The sequence below is a fragment of the Pezoporus wallicus genome, unplaced genomic scaffold (assembly GCF_028554395.1).
Source record: "Pezoporus wallicus isolate ANWC-B61680 ecotype Strahan unplaced genomic scaffold, APGP_CSIRO_Pwel_v1 contig_10810, whole genome shotgun sequence".
Taxonomy (NCBI): domain Eukaryota; kingdom Metazoa; phylum Chordata; class Aves; order Psittaciformes; family Psittacidae; genus Pezoporus; species Pezoporus wallicus.
The window spans coordinates 933412-952384 of NW_026642731.1; the positions used below are offsets into that span (position 1 = coordinate 933412).

The 18973-nt window shown below is 53.8% G+C and overlaps 2 protein-coding genes across 2 annotated transcripts in view; both read right to left on the reverse strand.

Moving 5' to 3' along the window:
- ADA (adenosine deaminase) overlaps positions 1-18973 on the reverse strand; it is a 201190-nt gene that overhangs the window by 2265 nt on the left and 179952 nt on the right. The window lies entirely within an intron of this gene.
- JPH2 (junctophilin 2) overlaps positions 1-18973 on the reverse strand; it is a 28049-nt gene that overhangs the window by 1765 nt on the left and 7311 nt on the right. The window contains exons 2-4 of the mRNA XM_057432113.1: positions 17818-18601; positions 4752-4870; positions 256-1076 (exon numbers count right to left, since the gene is read on the reverse strand). Of these exons, the coding sequence (XP_057288096.1) occupies positions 256-1076; positions 4752-4870; positions 17818-18601 (1724 nt within the window). The remainder of the gene's footprint in view (positions 1-255; positions 1077-4751; positions 4871-17817; positions 18602-18973) is intronic.

An 18973-nucleotide genomic window follows, 5' to 3' on the forward strand; every position in this document is an offset into this window, starting at 1 on the left:
ATGTGCCCTGGTGCAGAGAGGAAGTTAAAGTAATAGGGTTATGAATGCCATCCCCAGCATCCAGGGCAGGGCTGGCTGGGAAGGCAACAGGAGAGAGGAAACCAAATCCCTCCAGCAGCCCTTGGGATCCCCAAACGAGCCTCTGGGCTCACTGCAGCCTGAGGGCCATGGGCTCTGCATCCTTCAGACCTCCTGGGATAAAACAAACACCAGCCCCCGGCGAAGACTGGGAGCCTCCGGGCTGTCCCCCCTCACCTCTTCGCACTCCTCCACCTCCTGCGCTGCCGCCGCCACCGCCGCTACCGGGCCAGGGACCGCCTTGGCCCCCGCCTTGGGCTCTATCCGCCGCGGCCCCTTGGCCTCAGTCTTCTTGTTGGCGGTGGGCTCAGCCTGGCCCGCAGCCCTGCGCTCGGGGCTGGGGCGCTGCTTCGGCTCCTTGTCCCGCGGTGGCTCCGGCTTGACCTCAGCTTTGGCCGCCGGCTTCTCCTCCGCTTTGGCCGCTGGCTTCTCCTCCGCTTTGGCCGCCGGCTTCTCCTCCCGCTCCTGCGGCGGGACAGGGGTGCCCCCTCGGCGCTGGGCGTCCCGCCGGGGCTCCGCGGAGGGCGGCTCGGGCTCGATGAGCGGCTCCTCCTCATAGTCCGTGGCCGGGGAGGTCCGGACGGCGTAGCTGTGGTACCCCTGGAAGTGCTCCACGTCGGGGTCGCGCGCCTTCCTCTGCAGCGGCTCGATCTCCATCTGCTCGGCCGGGCGCGCCCAGCCGCGGGACCCCGGCCGGCCCTCGCCATCAGGCGGTGCGGGGCTTCCCCCACCCGAGCGCCCGGCGGGCTCGGCCCAGCTGCCCGGACGGAGGGCACCGTCCTGGCGCGGAGCCGCCTTGGCCCGCTTGGCCTCCGGAGGGGTGGCGGCGGGGCTGGGGCGGCCGCGGGCCTCGTCCTGCTCGTGGAGCTGGGGGCTCTCGGGGGGTGTGGGCGGCGGCGGGGCGCCCTCGGGCCGAGGAGCATCCTCCTCCATGTTGATGGCGTGCTCCGCGTTCTCCATGATCTCCTGCAGCAGCTTCCGCTTCTGGTACTCGGGGCCTGCGGAGAGAGGAGAGGTGTGAGCAGCTGCCCGCAGAGCGCAGGGACACAGAATGCTCCGGCTCCGTGCCATCACAGAATCAGCGGATCAGCCGGGTTGGAAAAGAGCTTTAAGCTCATCCAGTCCAACCATCCCCAGCACTGCCAAGGCCACCACTAACCCATGGCGCTGAGGCCTCGTCTACGTGGAGCGTGAACACTTGCAGGGACGGTGACTCCAGCACTGCCCTGGGCAGCCTGTTCCAATGCCTGAGCACTCCTTGGGGAAGGAATTGTTCCTCCCCTCCATGTAAACCTCCCCTGGTGCAGCTTGAGGCTGTTTCCTCTTGTCCTATCTCTTGTTACTGGAGAGAAGAGACCAGCCCCCTCCTCTCTCCATCCTCCTTTCAGGTAGCTGTAGAAAGCCACCACCACCACCAATGGGTTTGGGGAAGACTCTGAGAGGCTGGAAGATGAGGTGCTCCCAAACCACAGCCTGCTTCCAGGAAGAGTCTCCTGCAGGAGCAGCTGGAAGCTCTGAGCCCCACCATGTGCTGTCCAGCTGGAAAGAGCTGAAGGACAGTGGGGGAGCTCCAGGTGAGGTTAAAGAAACAGTGATCATCTGCAGTCCAGCTTGTGCCCACATGGGTGGGTTATCCTGGGGTTAAAGAGGATCCAGCTCCCATCCAAGTTTTTGATTTGTTTTTTGAATGGCTGGTGTGGCTTCTTTGGTGTCTAACACGGTAACAACTTCACAAGTGATACAGGGGATGCCCAGTTTCCTCGGGAAAGGTAGGCATCCCCAAATATCTCTCATCCCTTATAATGGGAAAACCATGTTTCTCATGCATGGAGCAGGGTTGCCAGTTTCACAGCCCTCCTCTCTGCACTGAGCCCTGCAACAGCAGCAGATTTACCCAGCACCATCACACAAGGTGACTCAGGGCTTTGGCGCTTGTCCTGGCCTCATCTCCCACGATGATTTGTCAGCTCTTAGCAACATTGCCTTCACTCACTTATCATTGAATCTTCTTGTTAACCCTAGGCCATGTCTGCAAAGCAAACTGCAGCCCAGCTAGAGTCTGGGAAGGTCAGCCAGAGCCTGACACCGAAGATACCCATCGTGCTGGGTGGCTGGCTGAGCAAAATCCACCACTGAACAACTGGGAATACCTTTTGGAATAGCAACCCTGCACGGTGCTCTGCATGCTGCTACCCACCTGGGACAGGGGTCCCTGGACATCACCATGGTGCTCATAACAAGTGAGAACAAGAGGAGCGTGCTCCTTACAGGCAGTGGGAGGTCTCAACTCGTCTGAAAGCAAAGCACCTGCTTCTGAAAGTGGCTTTGGCCTCATTCTGCTGAATTTAAGTGATTCAGCAGAGGAGTGCAGACGTACAGGGCGTGCACTGTGTTCCTCAACAGCACAGGCCCTGGAGTCACGCTGTCCCCAGCTGCCTTGCAGTTCCCCCCCTCGTATCCTCCACCCCAAGGCCTGATGCACATTTAAGCCTGGTGGGGAAATTTGGATTGGTGCTCCTTTCCCTCTAATAAATCAGTGGTGTGATTTGTATGCTGCTACTTCCTACCCATGCAGGCAATGCCTCTGCACTGGGGAGAAAAGGGCACTGATTTTAGCTGCTCTTGCCTGCCTGCACGCTCCTGTCAATCAGCAGACGACCCATTCAGGGCCATTTATTTCTGGCTGCAAGTGGATTATTCGGAAGCCGTTTTCGCAGTTGTTCAGACTCCTCAAAATAGGCTGCCTGCAGCTCCAGGCTCCTTGCTCCCTCCTGCTGCTCTCTTCTCCTCCTGAATAATTCACACCAAAATACCCCAGCTACCTGGAGGGCACTGCGTAGTTTGGATCCTCATCACCTCCCCACCCTCACCTCTCAGCATGACATTTAAGCAAGGACTTTGGCTTGTATCCCTCTCCTCTAAGCTATTAGGGTTGATATCCTAAATGAAACCCAGGGCTCAGTACTTATTAGAGATATGAGGCTTGCTGAGAAGGATTGCCCTTGCCAGACATATCAGGGTCTATCTGCCAGGATAACAGGGTGAAATGCAGCTGCCAAGCACCGCCCGGTTCTCCTGGCTCTGTGACCAGCAGCTCTGAGTCCTAGCAAAATCCAAGGGTGGAATTTTGCCTGTCCCTGGACAAGGCAGCTGTGAAGAAGAGACATTTCCCCTTGTTGTACACTTAGGGAGTTTAGGGATTTAAAAGAATCATAGAATAAAACCATGCATGAGAAGCTAACAAGGCCATTGAGAGAGGCCAGGACCTAAGCAAAGCCCTGTATAAAAGCCCTACATTAAAGTGGTGAGAGGATTCAGCACCCAAGGAGCAGAGGCCAGGCTGCTTCAGGCATTTTGCAAAGACCTTTTCAATTGTCTCATTCAGTTGCCATGGGTGGAAAATATAATCTAGCTAGATGTCAAAACCTCCCATTAGGAATTCCAGTTTCCTTTGCCTCTGCGCTATAAATACCCCAGTGTGCAAAGGGTGAATGTGGAGCTGTGAATGGCAGCTGGGGGGCTTATGTCAGGATCAAGCCACGTTTAGCTATTGTTAAATGAAGTGCCACATGCTGGCTCACACCCATGCCCAAGCACTGTGGTGTTTCCCCTCTCAAATCCAGTTTCAATGGGCCTTGCTGGGGGGGGGGGGGGGGGGGGGCAGCCCTCAAGCATGGCATCTTCCCAGCTGGGCACTCTGTAGGTCAGAGCAAGGTGGGAATACAGGGAATTTAGTCAAATCTCAGCATGACTCTCCTTGGCCAAGCAAGGAGATTCCCCTTTCCCGTTGCATGCCCTGTGCTGGTGTGTAGTACCAGAGACCTGGAGGCACCAAAATCAGAACAGGAACTGTGCAGGTTTTGCTGAGCAAGAGTCAGCCTTTGGCATCTACCCCCAGTTTTGCCACTGTGATGGTCCCTCATGATCCTGCCTCAGCAGCCACAGGATATTTGTTGCAGGAAACAAAGGTGGGTAATAAGAAAGACATGATAAAAATGTAGGCTTTTGGATCCTTGTTTTCTGCTCTGTTATAGCCTTCCCTCTCTGGACAGGAAAGCTTTCTCTAGCTAACTTTGTGCAGGGAAAGGTAATGGCATTCACAATATTGCTTCTAGTATTACACTTCCTATTTACTAATCCTCAGTGCTTGGTCTCATAGAAGAACCTCCCAAGTGTTTTCCCAGGCAAATAATCAGTAGCGATGTTAATAAATAAATAGAGGCTCAGGGAAGTAGTAGTCTGCATTAGCAACTTCCTTATAGGATATTACAGCCCCTAATTAGCCAAGTCTGATCATACCCTGGTGCGGTGTGGGGCCCCACAGGGTGTGGGCTTATGAGTCAGTCTGCAAAGCTGTTCCAAGAAAAAGCCATGAGGGATGTATCTGCAGGAACACTGCTAGTACCGAGCTCCCTGCCTGCTTGCATGGTGCTGGGAGGGCTTCAGTGCATGGAGAAACATGAGGGGAAGCTGAGCAATTGGTAACATCAGGTAGCACAGCGGTGTAAGGAGGACAGCAAATAATCCAGGGCAGGGAGATGGCTGAACTTGGGCGAAAGAGGATTTAGGATAGGCAGGAGGGAAACTTGTGGAGTTATGAAGCGGGTGAAGCAGTTGAACAGATTCCCCAGGGAAACTGCAAACTCCCTCTTACAAGATGCCTCTGGTCCTACCTGGCTGGTAGAAGTCTGGAGAAAGCTCCCTGGCCATCATTCTGGCTATGCCCGATTCGTTGTTAGCTGCCTGAGCTGCCTGCTCAGACCCCTCAGCCTTGGCTTTGGCATGAGCTGTCCTGTGGAGAGAAGAGGGCACAACAGTGAGCACCATCCAAGCCAAGATTGTCCCAGCACGAGCAGCAGACTCTAGCAACAAAATCAAATCAGCCCACTCAGTGCTTTTTCACTTGATCCAAAACCCCCACACTCAAGGAGAAAAGCCAAGATTTTCAACAAGTGAGAGGCAGAGATGCTTAAAGCTAAGGTGTGAAGGTTGCCGTGCAGGTATATTGGCAAACATGAGCATGTTCATGCATTGCAGTGAGGCAGCAGAGACTGCAAAAGGGGCTTGTCACTGCAGTGTGAAGCACTGAAAACCGAGCTCAGACGAGTGCCCAAGGCATCACCACAAGCCCTGAGCTGCTGCACCTCTGCCATTGTCCAGCATATCAGACACATTTTACTCCAAATACCTCTCCTGTATCTCCCCAGCAAAGAACACACATTGCCCAAGGGGCTCCTTTACTTGAAAAAGTCCTAAGAAAGGCAGAGCTTTTGCCTCTTTCTCAGCTTGGCTCCCTGAATCCTCTCCGCTCCTTCCCAGCACATCTCTTGCTCCACAGGGCTATAGGGCTATCAGAGTTATTTCACTGGCCGGCTGTCATATTCCTTGCATGCCTTGAGCTCGGAGCCCTGTGATCTTTGCACTGAAAGCAGGGCTAGCTTTACAGCCCAGCTGCTCATGGTCTGGGAAGGAGCTGACTTCAAACAGCAAAATCGCACCTTAAAAATAAGGAAGAGTGAAGCACCATAGACTCAGCTGCTTTGTTCCACCCAGGGCTTACAGAGAGCTGCTTTCCCCAGGCTCTTGCTATCATGCTTGCTGAGGCTTCTTGCACCTCCCTTGATGCATGCAATGGAGCATACACTGGCTGCACATGCAAAACTACATATTCTTGCGTGCATAGCAAGACAGCAGTTAGCAGCCCTCAAACACTAAGTCACTACAAATTACAACCTTTAATGTGGTCTTTAGGGTGTCTGGTGAGTCTTACAAACTCAGGTTGGTATTTGGTCATGTTTTAGGAAATATAGGAAAAAAAAAATAGGAAAGATGCACTTATCCCTCCAGTGAAAATGCTCCAGAGGAATTTTGGACTGTCAGTCATGGAATCAGGATTAGTTCTTTCCCATTAAACTGAGATGCAGCATACAAACCAGACTAGCTTTAGCCTGAATACAAAGCAGGTGCAATGAGGTGGCCATAGAAATGCTGTTCTGAAGCCCTTATAGGATAGAATATATATATCTACACATACATACACACACCATTTTGAATAGCTAGAAGGAAAGAACTAAATGTAGGGCATGAATCCCAGCTGATACAGGCAGCAGTGTGACTCGACAGGGAGCCGAAAACACTGTTCAGGGCCCTGTGATAAAGAAGAGGGTGCGGAGCTGCTGTGGCTCAGCCTGTCTCTCCCTGGGACGACATCCCACTTTGCTGGAGCCATGATTCACCTCCCTGCCCACAATCACACGTTATCTCCCCACTTTCTCTGCAGGCTGAGCTGCCTGGGATTGCTGTCTTTCCTGGTCTTTTTGTCCAAAATTATTACAACTCCTGAAAACCCAGAGACAAGACACGATGAGGCGGAAAACAGCAATTTGAAGCTGCTATTCACAAGGAGGATGTCTGGGGCAGCTCTGAAAAGAGAAAGCACCTCCTTTTTTGGTAGCATGTAATCAGCATGATTAATTCCACTGTAATCTGGCAGGGGCCAAGGGGACGTTTCTACGCTTTCCATGCCTGGGGGATCAGAGCAGGCTGGGCACACTCTGGGGCACAGAGTCAGCCCAGCGCCAGCCCCGGGAAGAAGCTTGCAAAGTGAGAATCCAGCTCTTCACTCCAGCAGGACATGCTCCGACCCCAGCTTTGTCCTGCTGCTCTTGGAGGATGGGATCCATCATACAGATAAAATCCCCCCTTTCAGTTGCTCACTGATCCAGGCAGAGGCTGTCCTGGCGGCTTCCCAGCCAGACGTAATCAGCCGGCCAGCCCCAGCTGGGGAAGCAGCCGGCAGCTCCTGGCAAGAGAGTGGATGCTTTCCTAAAGGTGGCTCCCAAAAAACTAGTTTGGAAGTGGACAGGATCTGGGATCTGCTCCTTCCATGAGTAAGGACAGAGCTGGACCCATGACAATATGTTATCAAATGGATGCAGATGTTCAGCTTTCCCCCAGCATCCGGGGTCAATGCAAGGGACCAGACTGGGGGTGTTGGAGGTGACAAAGCAGCTCCCAGTTACATTGTTCTGCCTTTGCACCCTTTTGGAGAGGAGGTTGCCTTTCCTCCGGAGAAGCTGCTGGATACTATCTGGCTGCTGTGTGGGGTTTGAGTACTGCAATTCCAGCAGGTAAAGAGGTGGCGAGGCCAGCAAGACCCAACCTGGGTTTCAGAGGCTGCCAGGAGGATGCTGTGGGTGTGGGGAGCTGAGACATCACTATGAGCCCTCACAGCCCCAAGGCTAGCAGGGCTTTACAACAAACCCACTTGGGCACAAAGGGGTGTGAGGCCAAGGAGGCCACGAGCCAGCTCCCCAGCTCCGTGTGACAGCAAGCTGAGAGGCATGACTTTGGGATCCCGCACTGCCCTGGGGATGCGAGCTACATGTCGGCATTGCCTGTCTCTCTTGCTTGGGAGGGCATGCCTAACTTCTGTGTCCCTGCTTGCAAAGTCATCCAGAAGTGTTTGATTTGGGGGAAATAAGGTTCATACAGCTGTAGTTTCAAACCTGGCACCTCCAGCACACCACGGGTGGGCCCTGCTGGTGCCCAGGAGGGTGCTGCTCTCCCCTGGCCAGCAATGCTGATGCCTGTGCTGGGTCCCTCCATCACTGAGATTACTTCTTACGGCATCATCCAGCTGATGAACATCTGGATTAAGGAGATACCACATGGTGCTTTAGGTACCTTCTCTCTGGTTGTGCCACACACCCCTGGGACACAAGAGGAAGGCACTGCTGCTCACAGCCCTCCAACAAGCCATGCTGAGGGTTTAGTAACACTGTGACAAAGCCCAGCCTGGAGGAAAGGGCTCAGCCGTAACAATAACATCGAACTTGCCTTGAGTATCTCTCAATTTATTTGTTATCCACATGGCTGGCAGTCCCTGGGAGCTCAACACAGGGAAATCTTGGCCCTGGCTGCCATGCAGGACAAATACCAGCCAGGCTGGGAGAGCCCAGCACTTGCAACCCATGGCATGAAACCTCTCCCAGCCTGTGGCCCAGGGTCTGCCGGGCATAGCAGTTAAGATAGAAAGGCTGAGGGTTGAGGGAGGCAGGGAGATGATCTTTGAACCTTAGACATGGAGAGTGCAAGAGGGAAAATTTCTTCTGAGGTTAAAATCTGCTCAAAGCCAACAATGAGCTTTGGCAAGAACAGAAAATGCCGGCTTTTGATTACACGCTTATAAATTTGGTACATTTCAGACAGAGCCTGAATCGGGACCACACTTTCTTTATTTACTGCTGGTTGTGCTGCCAGCTCCCCGCGTTCCTCCAAAAAGCAGCCCATGCAAAAGCCAGCAGAGGAGAAAGTCTGGAGATGAGGAGGTCAGGATGAAACTACAACAGAGGCTCATGGATTTTATAGCACCCAGCAGCACAATTCAAAAGCCCCTAGAAAACGAGCCATGAACATTAAATATGTCCAACCAGTGGGAGTGAATACCCCTTTTCAGTCCATCTCTCATGCCACTTTCCCTGCCCACAGTCAAACCCACCTGTGTGTCCCACCCCACGGGCACCCTGCCCTGAGAGCCAGCAGTACCCTTCATCCTCCTTCTGCTTTTTTTGCTCCATCTCTCATGTGCATGTACCACTCAGTTTACACTCCAATATCCCTGAGGTACACGTGTCTTTGCTGCTTTATATTATGGACTCTGCACCTGCAAGGTGTGGTCTAAATTGTGAATTAAGCATAAATCAATGCAAACTGCCTCCTAAAGGAAACACCTCCATAGCACTGTAAAAGAAATCCAAAAAGAAAAGCCATCTTGGCCTTGCAGAGCAGCTCTGCCCTTCAGCCTCCCTTCCCTTGCAGAGCAGCTTTGCCCTTCAGCCTCCCGTCCCTTGCAGAGCAGCTTTGCCCTTCAGCCTCCCGTCCCTTGCAGACAGCTCATGAGATGCTCCAGACTTTTCACTCATGGTACCAGCACTCAGACACAAGTGGTGACATTCTGGTCATGTCCAGGCTACTTAGCTGGGTGAATCTGACCTTTCCTCCTTCCTTCCGCAGAAAGGGTGCAAACAGACCATTCAGCCAGGAGGAAAGCATCCTCTTCTGTGCAGTGCTGCAGGAGCACAGGCCTGGCAGAGCTCTCTGCCACCTAGCAAGCTCAGCAAGCATTAGCCTTTATGATTACTTGGTGAATTTTTTAAATACCGAAATGTTATCCTCAGCTCTAAATAGCCCCGAGCCACTTGCATCTTTCACCCAGGGATACTTCCCTTTGGAGCAGTTAAAGTGATATTAATCTTACAAGCAGACAGATCTGCAGCTGTCTTCAATAAGACAACAACCTACACACCCCAGCCCCGCATACGGGAGATGTGCTCTCCGCTCCCCCGCAGCCCTCGGATGCCAGCCGGCAGCTGCCGGAGCCGGCTCTAAATGGAGCGATGCAAGCCAAAACCTGCTGGCTCAAAGCACTGCTGGCCACCTCCATGGTGGCCAGCACAGCCAGGCTGGGAGCAGCTCAGGAGGCCATCCACAGGGATATCCTGAGTGAAAAAGGGAGGATTTGTAGCTGCCAAATGGAATCCCTCCTAGCTTTCAGGTCCACTCTCCTCTATGCTGCCCTGAGTGCCGATCAAGCAAAGCCTGGATGAGTGGGTCCCCCAAAGCAGCACGGCCTCAGGGTAACACACAAATGCCACTGATTTATTCCAGCTTCCACCTCACCATTACCAAAGGGACTCAGCTATTGCTCTGGGGACCCCTTATTTAATTAGCTATCTCTTCAAAATCAGAGCAGCCAGGTTATCTCACTGATCAGTGCACCAAGAGGTCTTTACGGCACATATGCAATCAGGACCTTCCAGCTTTTCATCCTCCATGTCCTGCCTCTCTAACTGTACCTGCACTGAGCGGGCAGGAGCTGCTCCCTGCCCATGGGGATGAATTCCCACTTCCAAGGAAACACCAGAGCTGCAGCAGCCATTTGTTTCGAGGGAGCCCAGAGTGACCCAGGAACTCCTGCCCAGCCCCAGGCCCTGCCAAACACATGGCATCCACAAGCAGAGTGTGTTTACCCAACACACTAGGATGGGTCAGAAAGGGGGTGTTGTGCCTCGAAGACTGTTGATTATTTTCAATTAACAGTTTTAGCGACTTCTAACTCAAATGTCTTTCAGATTTAACCAATCCAAACCATAAAGAACTGCAAAGCCCAATTACTCATCAAAACTTAAGGCAGAAGCCTTTTTCACCCAGCCTTCCAGGTGTCTCAAGCCACAAAAACTCAGACTCAGGAAGCCAAACTGCTGCAGGTCAGCACCAGGATCAGCTGAAAAGACTGCACCTCCTGCAGGAAGAGGGAGGGTTTCTGTATCTCAGGATTTATATTTAAATTGGACGTTTTACTTAAATATTATTCTCTGTTTCCAGATAAGCCTGTTCCACATTCCACTGCAATGATAACCTCTCCACAAAGCCTGATTGAATCCCATGATTTCCAAGCCCGGCTGCCTGCCTGCTCATTTCAAGCATTTGGATAGGAGTCAAAGCCTTTCTGCTACATGCAGCAGCAGATCAATTGAATGAGAAGCTACCATTTTCCACAGTCATTTTTGCAGATTAAAATCACATTTCAATTTTCCCCTTCTGGGTTTGTGAGCTGTTGAGATAAGGATTTCTCATACGGTCAGAATGAACAGCCCATTAATTCTACTTGATGCCCTGCCATCCAAATTCTGCTCCTCTTGAGGGGATGCATGCAAGCCACAGCCCCTCTTGCTTCAACCCCAAAGACCCAGGAAGCCCTGGAGAAAGCAGTGCTGCTCAACTGATGTGTTCTCCTCAAAGCTCCATCTTACCCTAATAGGGCATAGAAGTGCCTACGGAAATTCCTAAGGGGTGGAAAACAGATAAAGCTGTGCACACCCTCCTCTGGAGTCAGAACTCATCTCAGCATAATGAGCAGGGTGGGCAAAAAATGTGTCACTGCTGGAGCCACAGCCAGCCTGAGTTGGGGATGAGGCTGAAACAAAGGGGTGAAGGCATCACACCAGGACTCATTCAGTGGCACTGAAACCTTCCAGCCCCACACATGGGGGGACACATTGTGGGGGTCTCACAACCAGGGCAGGTGTGCGTGTGATTCTGGCACTGGACACTAACCCTAGGGCTTGGTGTCCCCGTGGCCACACAGGACCAGGAACAGAGAAGGGCTCACCCAAACCCCACAGTCTGAACCACCTTTTGTGACAGGAGGAGGGTCAGGCAGCAGTTTGAATCAGGCAGCACTTTTACAGAGCTGGAGATGGGTGCTCTGGGGCAGCAAAACTGCAAAACCCCAGCCCAACCAAGCCCAAACCAGCCCTGCTCAGTCCTGGTCACAAGGCTGTAAAAAACGGGCCCGGTTCTGGAACAGGAGCTGGGTGTCCCCATCTCCAAGACGTGAGTGACACAAAGTCCCAGAGCGGGGAGGCTCCTAATCAAACCACGCACGGTGACAACACGAGGTCATGGCACAAGGCAGCCAGGGACGTTGTCCATTCAAGAGCTTTGAGGGAAACCCAAGCTGAAGTGGTCCTGGCCACGATGGCATGGGCCAGGCAGGATTCCCCTTGCCATCCCCACAGATGATTACCCTGGACACAGACCTCAGTTTGTGCTGATAAGCCTCACAGAGGAGGTCATGCCTGCTCAGGAGCCTCAAGGGGGAAAGGTCTTTATTCACCTGGTTTCATGGAAAAGAGTGGACACTGCAGGCACCACACAGAAAGTGGGAGAGTCCCAGCCGTGGGCTTTGGTTGGTATGGAAATAGATGCCAGCAACTGGAGTTCTATTGACCAAGAGAGAATGAAACAAGATTATCTTCTTTATAAACACACCAAGCTCTGTGAGAGTCATCATTGCTGGGAGAGTGGGACCAAGGAGCATCCCCTCACTGCTGTGTCCTGGCACCCAGCTATAGCAGGAGCCTCGTGGCTGCCATCATTTCTCCCTGTCCATGTGTGCACTGGCTCTCTCCAAGCCCTGCCTGTGGAAGCACTGAGATGCTCAGTCCCACTGTGGCGGCTGTGGGGCAGCCAGAATATCCAGCCATCAAGGACCTCTCCTTGGCTCCTGCCACTCGACCACCTCCAGGTATGGCTACACCTTGCTTGGGGAATCTGGAGAGATTTTACTGAAGCTGGGGTGGTCCTGTTCCACCTTCACCATCTCCCACCTATCTTGTAAGCCCCATGAGAGGTCAGGCTGTGGCATCTTCAGTGTTTGATCGTACAGGTGCAGAAATACCTCTCCCTAACAGCTCCTGCTCAAAGGTAAATTGCAGCCAATACACCTGGATGGAGCCAGGACGAGCTCTGCCCATCTCCTGCCTGCTACTGCCCATCCATCACATGGGTCTACAGTCCTGAGGCTAAGAGATGGTGAAGCTGGGAAGGCAAAGGATCAGCTGCTATCTCAAGCAGGAGCCTCAAGGCTCACCTTCAGGAACTGCCTTGAACCACTGCTGCTGCCTGCTCATGTGGGGTGATCAGCGGCATCCTGCCATCCAGCCTTAAACCTAAATGTCTGGGAAGGCACTGGAGTCCTGATGGGTTTAATGCCTGTGAATCTGGCTAAAACCCTGAGGAAAGCAGAAAGTGAAGGGTATTAAAGAAAACAAATCCTAAAACTCTTTCAGAGCAAACCCTGAGTCTGATTTGACAGACCTGAAATCACACACACACACTATATGCTAGAGATTGGAAGGGACCTGAAATCCCACATCTGAACTCTGCAGCTGAGCTGTGCCATCAGCTCCAGGACACCTGAGGCCACCATCAGCCCAGCTCTGCACCGGACACGCACCCCAAAGCATCAGGAAGACGTCACTTTGGGTGCCCACCTTCCCCACCAGTACCATAAACCCCTGAGAACACAGGGGACAAGGGCAAGAGCTCGCTGGGGCAAAGCCGTGCCGAATAAAGCCCCTTATGAGTGGAAGGCGCAGCCGAGATCCAGCGGCGTGGGCTGCCACGGGGCTCGGCGCTCAGCTGTCGAGCCGGGGCCGCGCTGATAAAGCCCTGCTCTGCCTGCCCTTATTTAGTCAGGAGGCTCTGCTGACTCCAGCGATTTCAGGACGTCATTTGCAGCACACACCCCGCTCCCCGAGGAGATGCTTGCTGCCGCCTGGCCACGCAGGCTGGGAATGCTGCGCGCAGGGAGGCAGCGCTGCCGGGAATGTGGCTGGGCAGGGGCAGGTTTGGAAAGCGATATGGGAGCCATGGAGCGCTCTTGTTATTTGGAGGGAGAGACGTGGGTGCGGACAGAAATCCAGCTCAGGCTCCAGAACCAGGCAGCAGCTCACTCTGTGGCTGATGCGCGTGTGTTGCTGCCGGGGAAGCTGCACCGTTGTGATTTCTGACATGCAACACTCGCACAGCCCAGACGCACTGCGATGAGAAAACCCTACTGAAACAGCAATCAGGGCCGACCGTTTCGGAATGCAGTTTAGGAATCCTTCGGTATCTATCCAACCAGCAGTATAGCAGGACCTCTGTAGATACTACGTGGAAATATAAACTGAATCCAGAATGTATTCACTTTTAGTTGTGCTCTCCAGGTACAAAACACCCAGCTTCACACGGGCTTTCAGGGCCAGCATCTGAAGACAAGCAGGTGAAGCACAGCAGCCACTACTGCCTCTCTTGTCTTGCTTTCCTATTGATCCTGGGACATCTGGCGGATATATCTGAGGTTATTATTACCAGGGTATATGCCCGTCAAATGACCTCAGAGCATGGCCAGACCCATGCCTTGCGGGATGCATGGCCAAGTCCCTCCATTGATTTTGGTCCAAGTCACAGGGAGGCACAACTGCGTGCAGAGGCAGACTACAGCAGATCCCACTGCAGTATTTATACTCATTTTTGTCCCACAAAAGCACCAGTGAGAAGAAAATCCCCTGTATGAGCTGCCCAGCTACTGAGCATACAGCAATCAAAGATTCAGATTCCCCCTGCAGCCGGTCCTGCCCTTCTCTTGCTTTTCATTTTAATCTGTTCTGAAGAGATGAACACTGACCATTTCCATGCTCCTTCTCCCTGCTTCCAGTGGGACCATCCTCTCCATATAACAGGCAAGCACACACTGCACAAGCAGCACCCCTGGGTGCAAAGCACCCTGTTCGGCACCAACCCACGTGCCCGGAAAACTCCAGGGCAGCCTTTACACACCTCAGGATGGCTTTTAAGTGCCTTGCTCATGGCTCAGCAGTGGCTGTGCCCTCCTCGCTGTCCTCCAGGCAGCTTGCCTACTTCAGCACAGGGAGATGATGATCCCAGGACCTCACCACCTTTCCCACCCACTCCATAGGATGCCCCAAACAGGGCACAGGGTGGGAAAGGGGGAGGCTGCAGATGCTGCATTCCAAGATGACTTTTCTCCCAAGTGGCAGCAGTCTGGGTGAGGATTCATCATACTTCCATTAGCTGCATCCCACCAGCTGATCCCAACACTGGCAACAGACATGCCTGGGGATACTGCCTAATGTCTGAGCAGCACCAAGGGGCTCCTCCTGGGGTGAGGGGGCATCTGGCTTACCTGGATGGGCAGTTCTCACTAAAATAATGAAAAAAGGAACAACAACAACAACAACAAAAAAAATCACTGTTCCCCCAAGAGCCAGCTCTGTGCTCAACCTCTTGCACAATGGGGAAAGCAGATGGATTGCCAATAGGAGAATTCAGGAGGGACCAGAAGAGGCCAGGGCAGTGCTGTCTGGGCAGACAGGCAGCAGGGTAATAGCTGGCACTGCCACGGTGCTGGCTGGAAAGCCCAAACAGAGCAGGTCAGGAGCTGCCAAGCAGCCTGGTGCCTCAGACACCCTCGGAGCAGAGCACAGGATGAGGAAGGTTTGCTGACCACGATGACCATCATCTCCGGTCAGGGGCATGATCAGTGCTGCTGGCAGCCTCCTGCCTGCACACCCCCAGAGCTTAGGCATGTGCCTGGGATTCCTGCAGTGCAACCAGCCAAGGCAGCTTCCAGCACTTGGGCTTGTTTTCCTCAGGATTTCTATCCCTAAAGAGCCTTTTATGGTGCAAAAGAGTGAAATCTGGCCTCCTCCTGACATTTCACCCCCAGACAGCGAAAGGCTGGATGTTACAGTGCATTAACTCTGCAAGGGGCTCCCCTGGGTGCCAAGAGCAAATGAATCTCAAACATCCACCTACAATAGCACAGGTACATGGAGGGAGTTGGGCTGCACAGCCTGGCTGCTGTGTCCTGCCAATTAGTTCCTAGCAATAATCTTACCTAAAGATACGTCACATGTTCTCCCCCAAAAGGATTCCTGTGTTCTCAGAGACATTCCTTTGGGTAAGGTACACACCACCATCTGAGGAGAGATGTAAATGCTCCATCTAGAAAACCCCACCTCGCAGTTAAGAGCTCGGGCAATACTAACGATAGCACAGCCCTTCTATAAACCATAATAATCGATTTTCACAATCTGTCTGCAATTACTCTCTGCCCTAGGTGTGGAAACTGAGGCAAGGCTCAAGGACAAGGAGAAAGTCAGTGGCAGAGCTGGGGTTTAACCTAAGGACCTTCTAGAGGCAAAATTACCTCTATTTACTCTTGACCCCAAAGCTGAGCTGACAGGGGGAAGAAGGAGAGCATGAGTCTTGAAAGGGGGCAGGTAGAGAGAGTGGCTCTGCACAGAGCAACATCCATCAGGAATAAACACTGATGGAAAGGGTGAGTTATTTACAGGATGGAGGAGCCTGAATTCTGCTCCTGCAGCAGCTGAGCTGGACCAGGGTCATGGCACTGCGAGGAAAGCAGTGCTCTCTTCCCTGCCACAACAACCACACTATCACAGGGTCTGCTAGGGGAGGACTCCCTGGAGGAAACGGGCTTTAACGTCTTATTTCCTCCAGCTCCAAGGTTTCCTTAATAGGAAATTATTCCCCTTCGTGCTGGGAAGGGATGCAGTCCCCCGCCAGGACAGCGGGCGCATTCCAGCCCCTGATGGAAAACACTGCAGAGCCGCTTTTGATCCGAAGTGTAAATAGTGTATAATAAAAAGAGGCTTGTGTAAACCTGGAGCTCTTGGGGATCAGCTTTTGCAGTTCCAGCCTCTTTATTTACAGGCGCCCAGCGCCGCGGCCACACGCTTTTCCCGCGCTCAGCAAAGCTGGTGTTGGGCTGAGGTGGCCCTGCCAGGAGGATGCAGTGGGCCCCACGTCACCCCAGGCTGTTATTTTTATCCTGCACAGCGCTGCACTTGCAATCCTGCTGCTTTTCTCCACTGGCCGCTGAATGAAGCAGCTGGGTTGTGCTAAAAAATAATCACAGTCCCCGCAAAACCTTGGAGCAGAAACAGCTGCTGGGAGAGTAAAGCCACGGTTTATTGAAGGGGAGGGATGGGGTTTGGGAACAGGCTCCCAACCCACTGGTGTTATTCACTTGATAATGAGGTAACTGGTAATTAAACAGCGATCGGAGCAAGGCAGGACAGCCATGGGGTTGCTGCCGCTGCCCAGCAAAGCCTGCACAGGGTGAGGTTTTGATGGAGAGGCAAGGTGAAGCCTCAAGGTCTGTCACAGCCATGTTTACCCGAGGAAGAGGAAAGGAACTAAGGCTCCAATCCTGCTTACAACTCTGGTCTCTGCCAGGCTGGCTCCAAGACTGGTGGGAGCACTGTGGGAGGAGAAGCATGCTGCCAGCACAGCTCAGACACAGGCATGGATGCAGAGCAGGAGAGGAGTATTCTCCCTGCCTTTCTGAGGCAGAGCATGGAGCTGCTCTTATCTTTTCCCTCCTCCATCCCGGGAGGAATGATAGAGCAATTAGCACTTTTCTTTCCCACTAGTTTCTAATGTAGCTAATTCTGAGCGGCACCTACCTGTCCGGTCCCAACATTCCAGGCAGCGTAGGGGCAATGTGGTGCCTCTCAGTGCCTACACGTCTGTCAGTGCGAGGGACACTGGTGCAAGAGGACACTGCCACGTGCTCGCAGCAGCCCTTGCACGCTCCTCCCTCACACATCCCTGCGGCACACGTCCAAGGCACGCATCCACAGCCCCCTTCCCAGCCCTGAGGTCTGGCCCGGACAAACTGGGAGAACATGAGAAGACATAACCAGCTGAGCCCTCCCTGCTTCCTCCTTGCCTAAAGCACTGCCTCCCAGTCCGCAGCACCCCAGCACAGCAGTGCTCATCCCAGAAAGTCCGTTATATCAAGCCACTAAAATTAAGTAACAACCCTAATGCACCCCATAAACTACCTACAAAGTCACGCCAGGTTCAGCACCCAGGCTGAGCCATGTCCTGCTGCAGACCTGATTAACAAACTGGAACACGTCTCCCTTGCTGCTCATGAGTTGTTGGATTTACTACAGTCAAACCCCACCATTTCTCATCCTGCCCCATCAATGACCCAGTGGCTCCAGCAGCCTGGCACAGCACCAAGGTGCTCCCATCCCATCAGCTCATGCTCTCCATCGTGCTGAGCACTGGGGCCAGTTTCTGCTGTCCAGCAGCTCTCCCATGGACCAGGAATGCGGGGGGACAGGAGAAGGGGTGAGAAAGAGGACACAGGACATGTTCCAAATACCCCTGCACTGCCATAAGGGCCCTCAGCCCTGCTCTGACAGCATTCAGCACAAGGAATTAAACAGAAATCACAGAGAGCCCATTTGACTCATGTACCAAGGAAGCACACAGCACGGCTCCAGAGACACGTGGGATGGAGACCAGCGTCACCACAGGGACCTGCGTGCTGAAGCCCCAAGCACTCACCTGGACGCTGCAATCTCTGACTTCTGCCGGGCAATGGCCGCAGCCCTCTGAGCCCCCTCCACGCTCCTGTCCACCTTCTGCCGGATCTTGGCACTCTTGAGGGGTATCACACGCTTCTTCATGCCCTTGACGAGGACGTTGTGGCGGTATTTGCCCTCCTCCTTCTTGCCGCTGGGCAGCGTGGTGCAGCCGTAGCCGTGCCGCAGGTTATCCAGCCACTCACCCTCGTACTTGAGCCCGCTGGAGCGCTCACTGACACCAAAGCCGGCGCGCTTGTCGTTCTTCCACTCACCCATGTAGGTCTCCGTGGTGGTGGCATCGATGTCGGACTCGAAGGGGGAGTACTCCTCACCTTCAGCGCCCTCGCCCAGGCTGACGGTGGAGGTGGCATCACTGGCAGCCGAGCTGATCCCGCTCTCACTCTTGAGGAAGCTGACGCGACTCTTCTGGCTGGCCAGGGATGACTTGGACTCGGACTTCTTCAGCTTCCCCAGCAAGGAGCCCCTGCGGAAGAGCCCCCCCTTCTTGGGCTTGCCAGCCTCCACCTCTGCGTAGAGGCTGAGGGCGAAGCCACCGCGGGTGATGGTGGGTGAGAGGGGCAGGCTCTCGGCGTTGGCGGCAGGTGAGTCCTGCTGCGGCAGGGTGCCATTGCTGTGCTCACTCCGCAGGGAGGACAAGGACGTGCGCAGTGGGGAGCGCACCACCGAGGCCATGCCGTAGGGCACGCTCTGCCGCACGCCGTAGCCGTGCCGCATGCCGTTGGTGAACTGGCCCTGGTACGTGCCTGCGGGAGAGAAGAGGGATGGGATGAAAAGGCAGCTTGCTCCTGGGTGAGCAGGCAGAGGAAGGTGGGTTGCACTAGGGTGGAGGTACCAACCTTCCCTTGAAGAGAGGAGCTCCAGCTCCACTGGTGCTCACCCACGTGCAAAAGCAGCAGTCCCCAGGGAGCAGAGGACACAAGAGCTCATTGGAAAGGGGCTGGGTTACCAGGGGACACTGGTGCCAACCCAAATCCACTAAATGGATGGGGTCTGCATTTGCATCCAGAGCAGGGAGCAGGAGGCAGCCCCATGGGGGTGGCATTGGAGGACGTCAGCAGCCCCATCAGACACACGAGCTCTGGTGGCACAGCTCTCTTTGGCTTGGTGACAGTCCC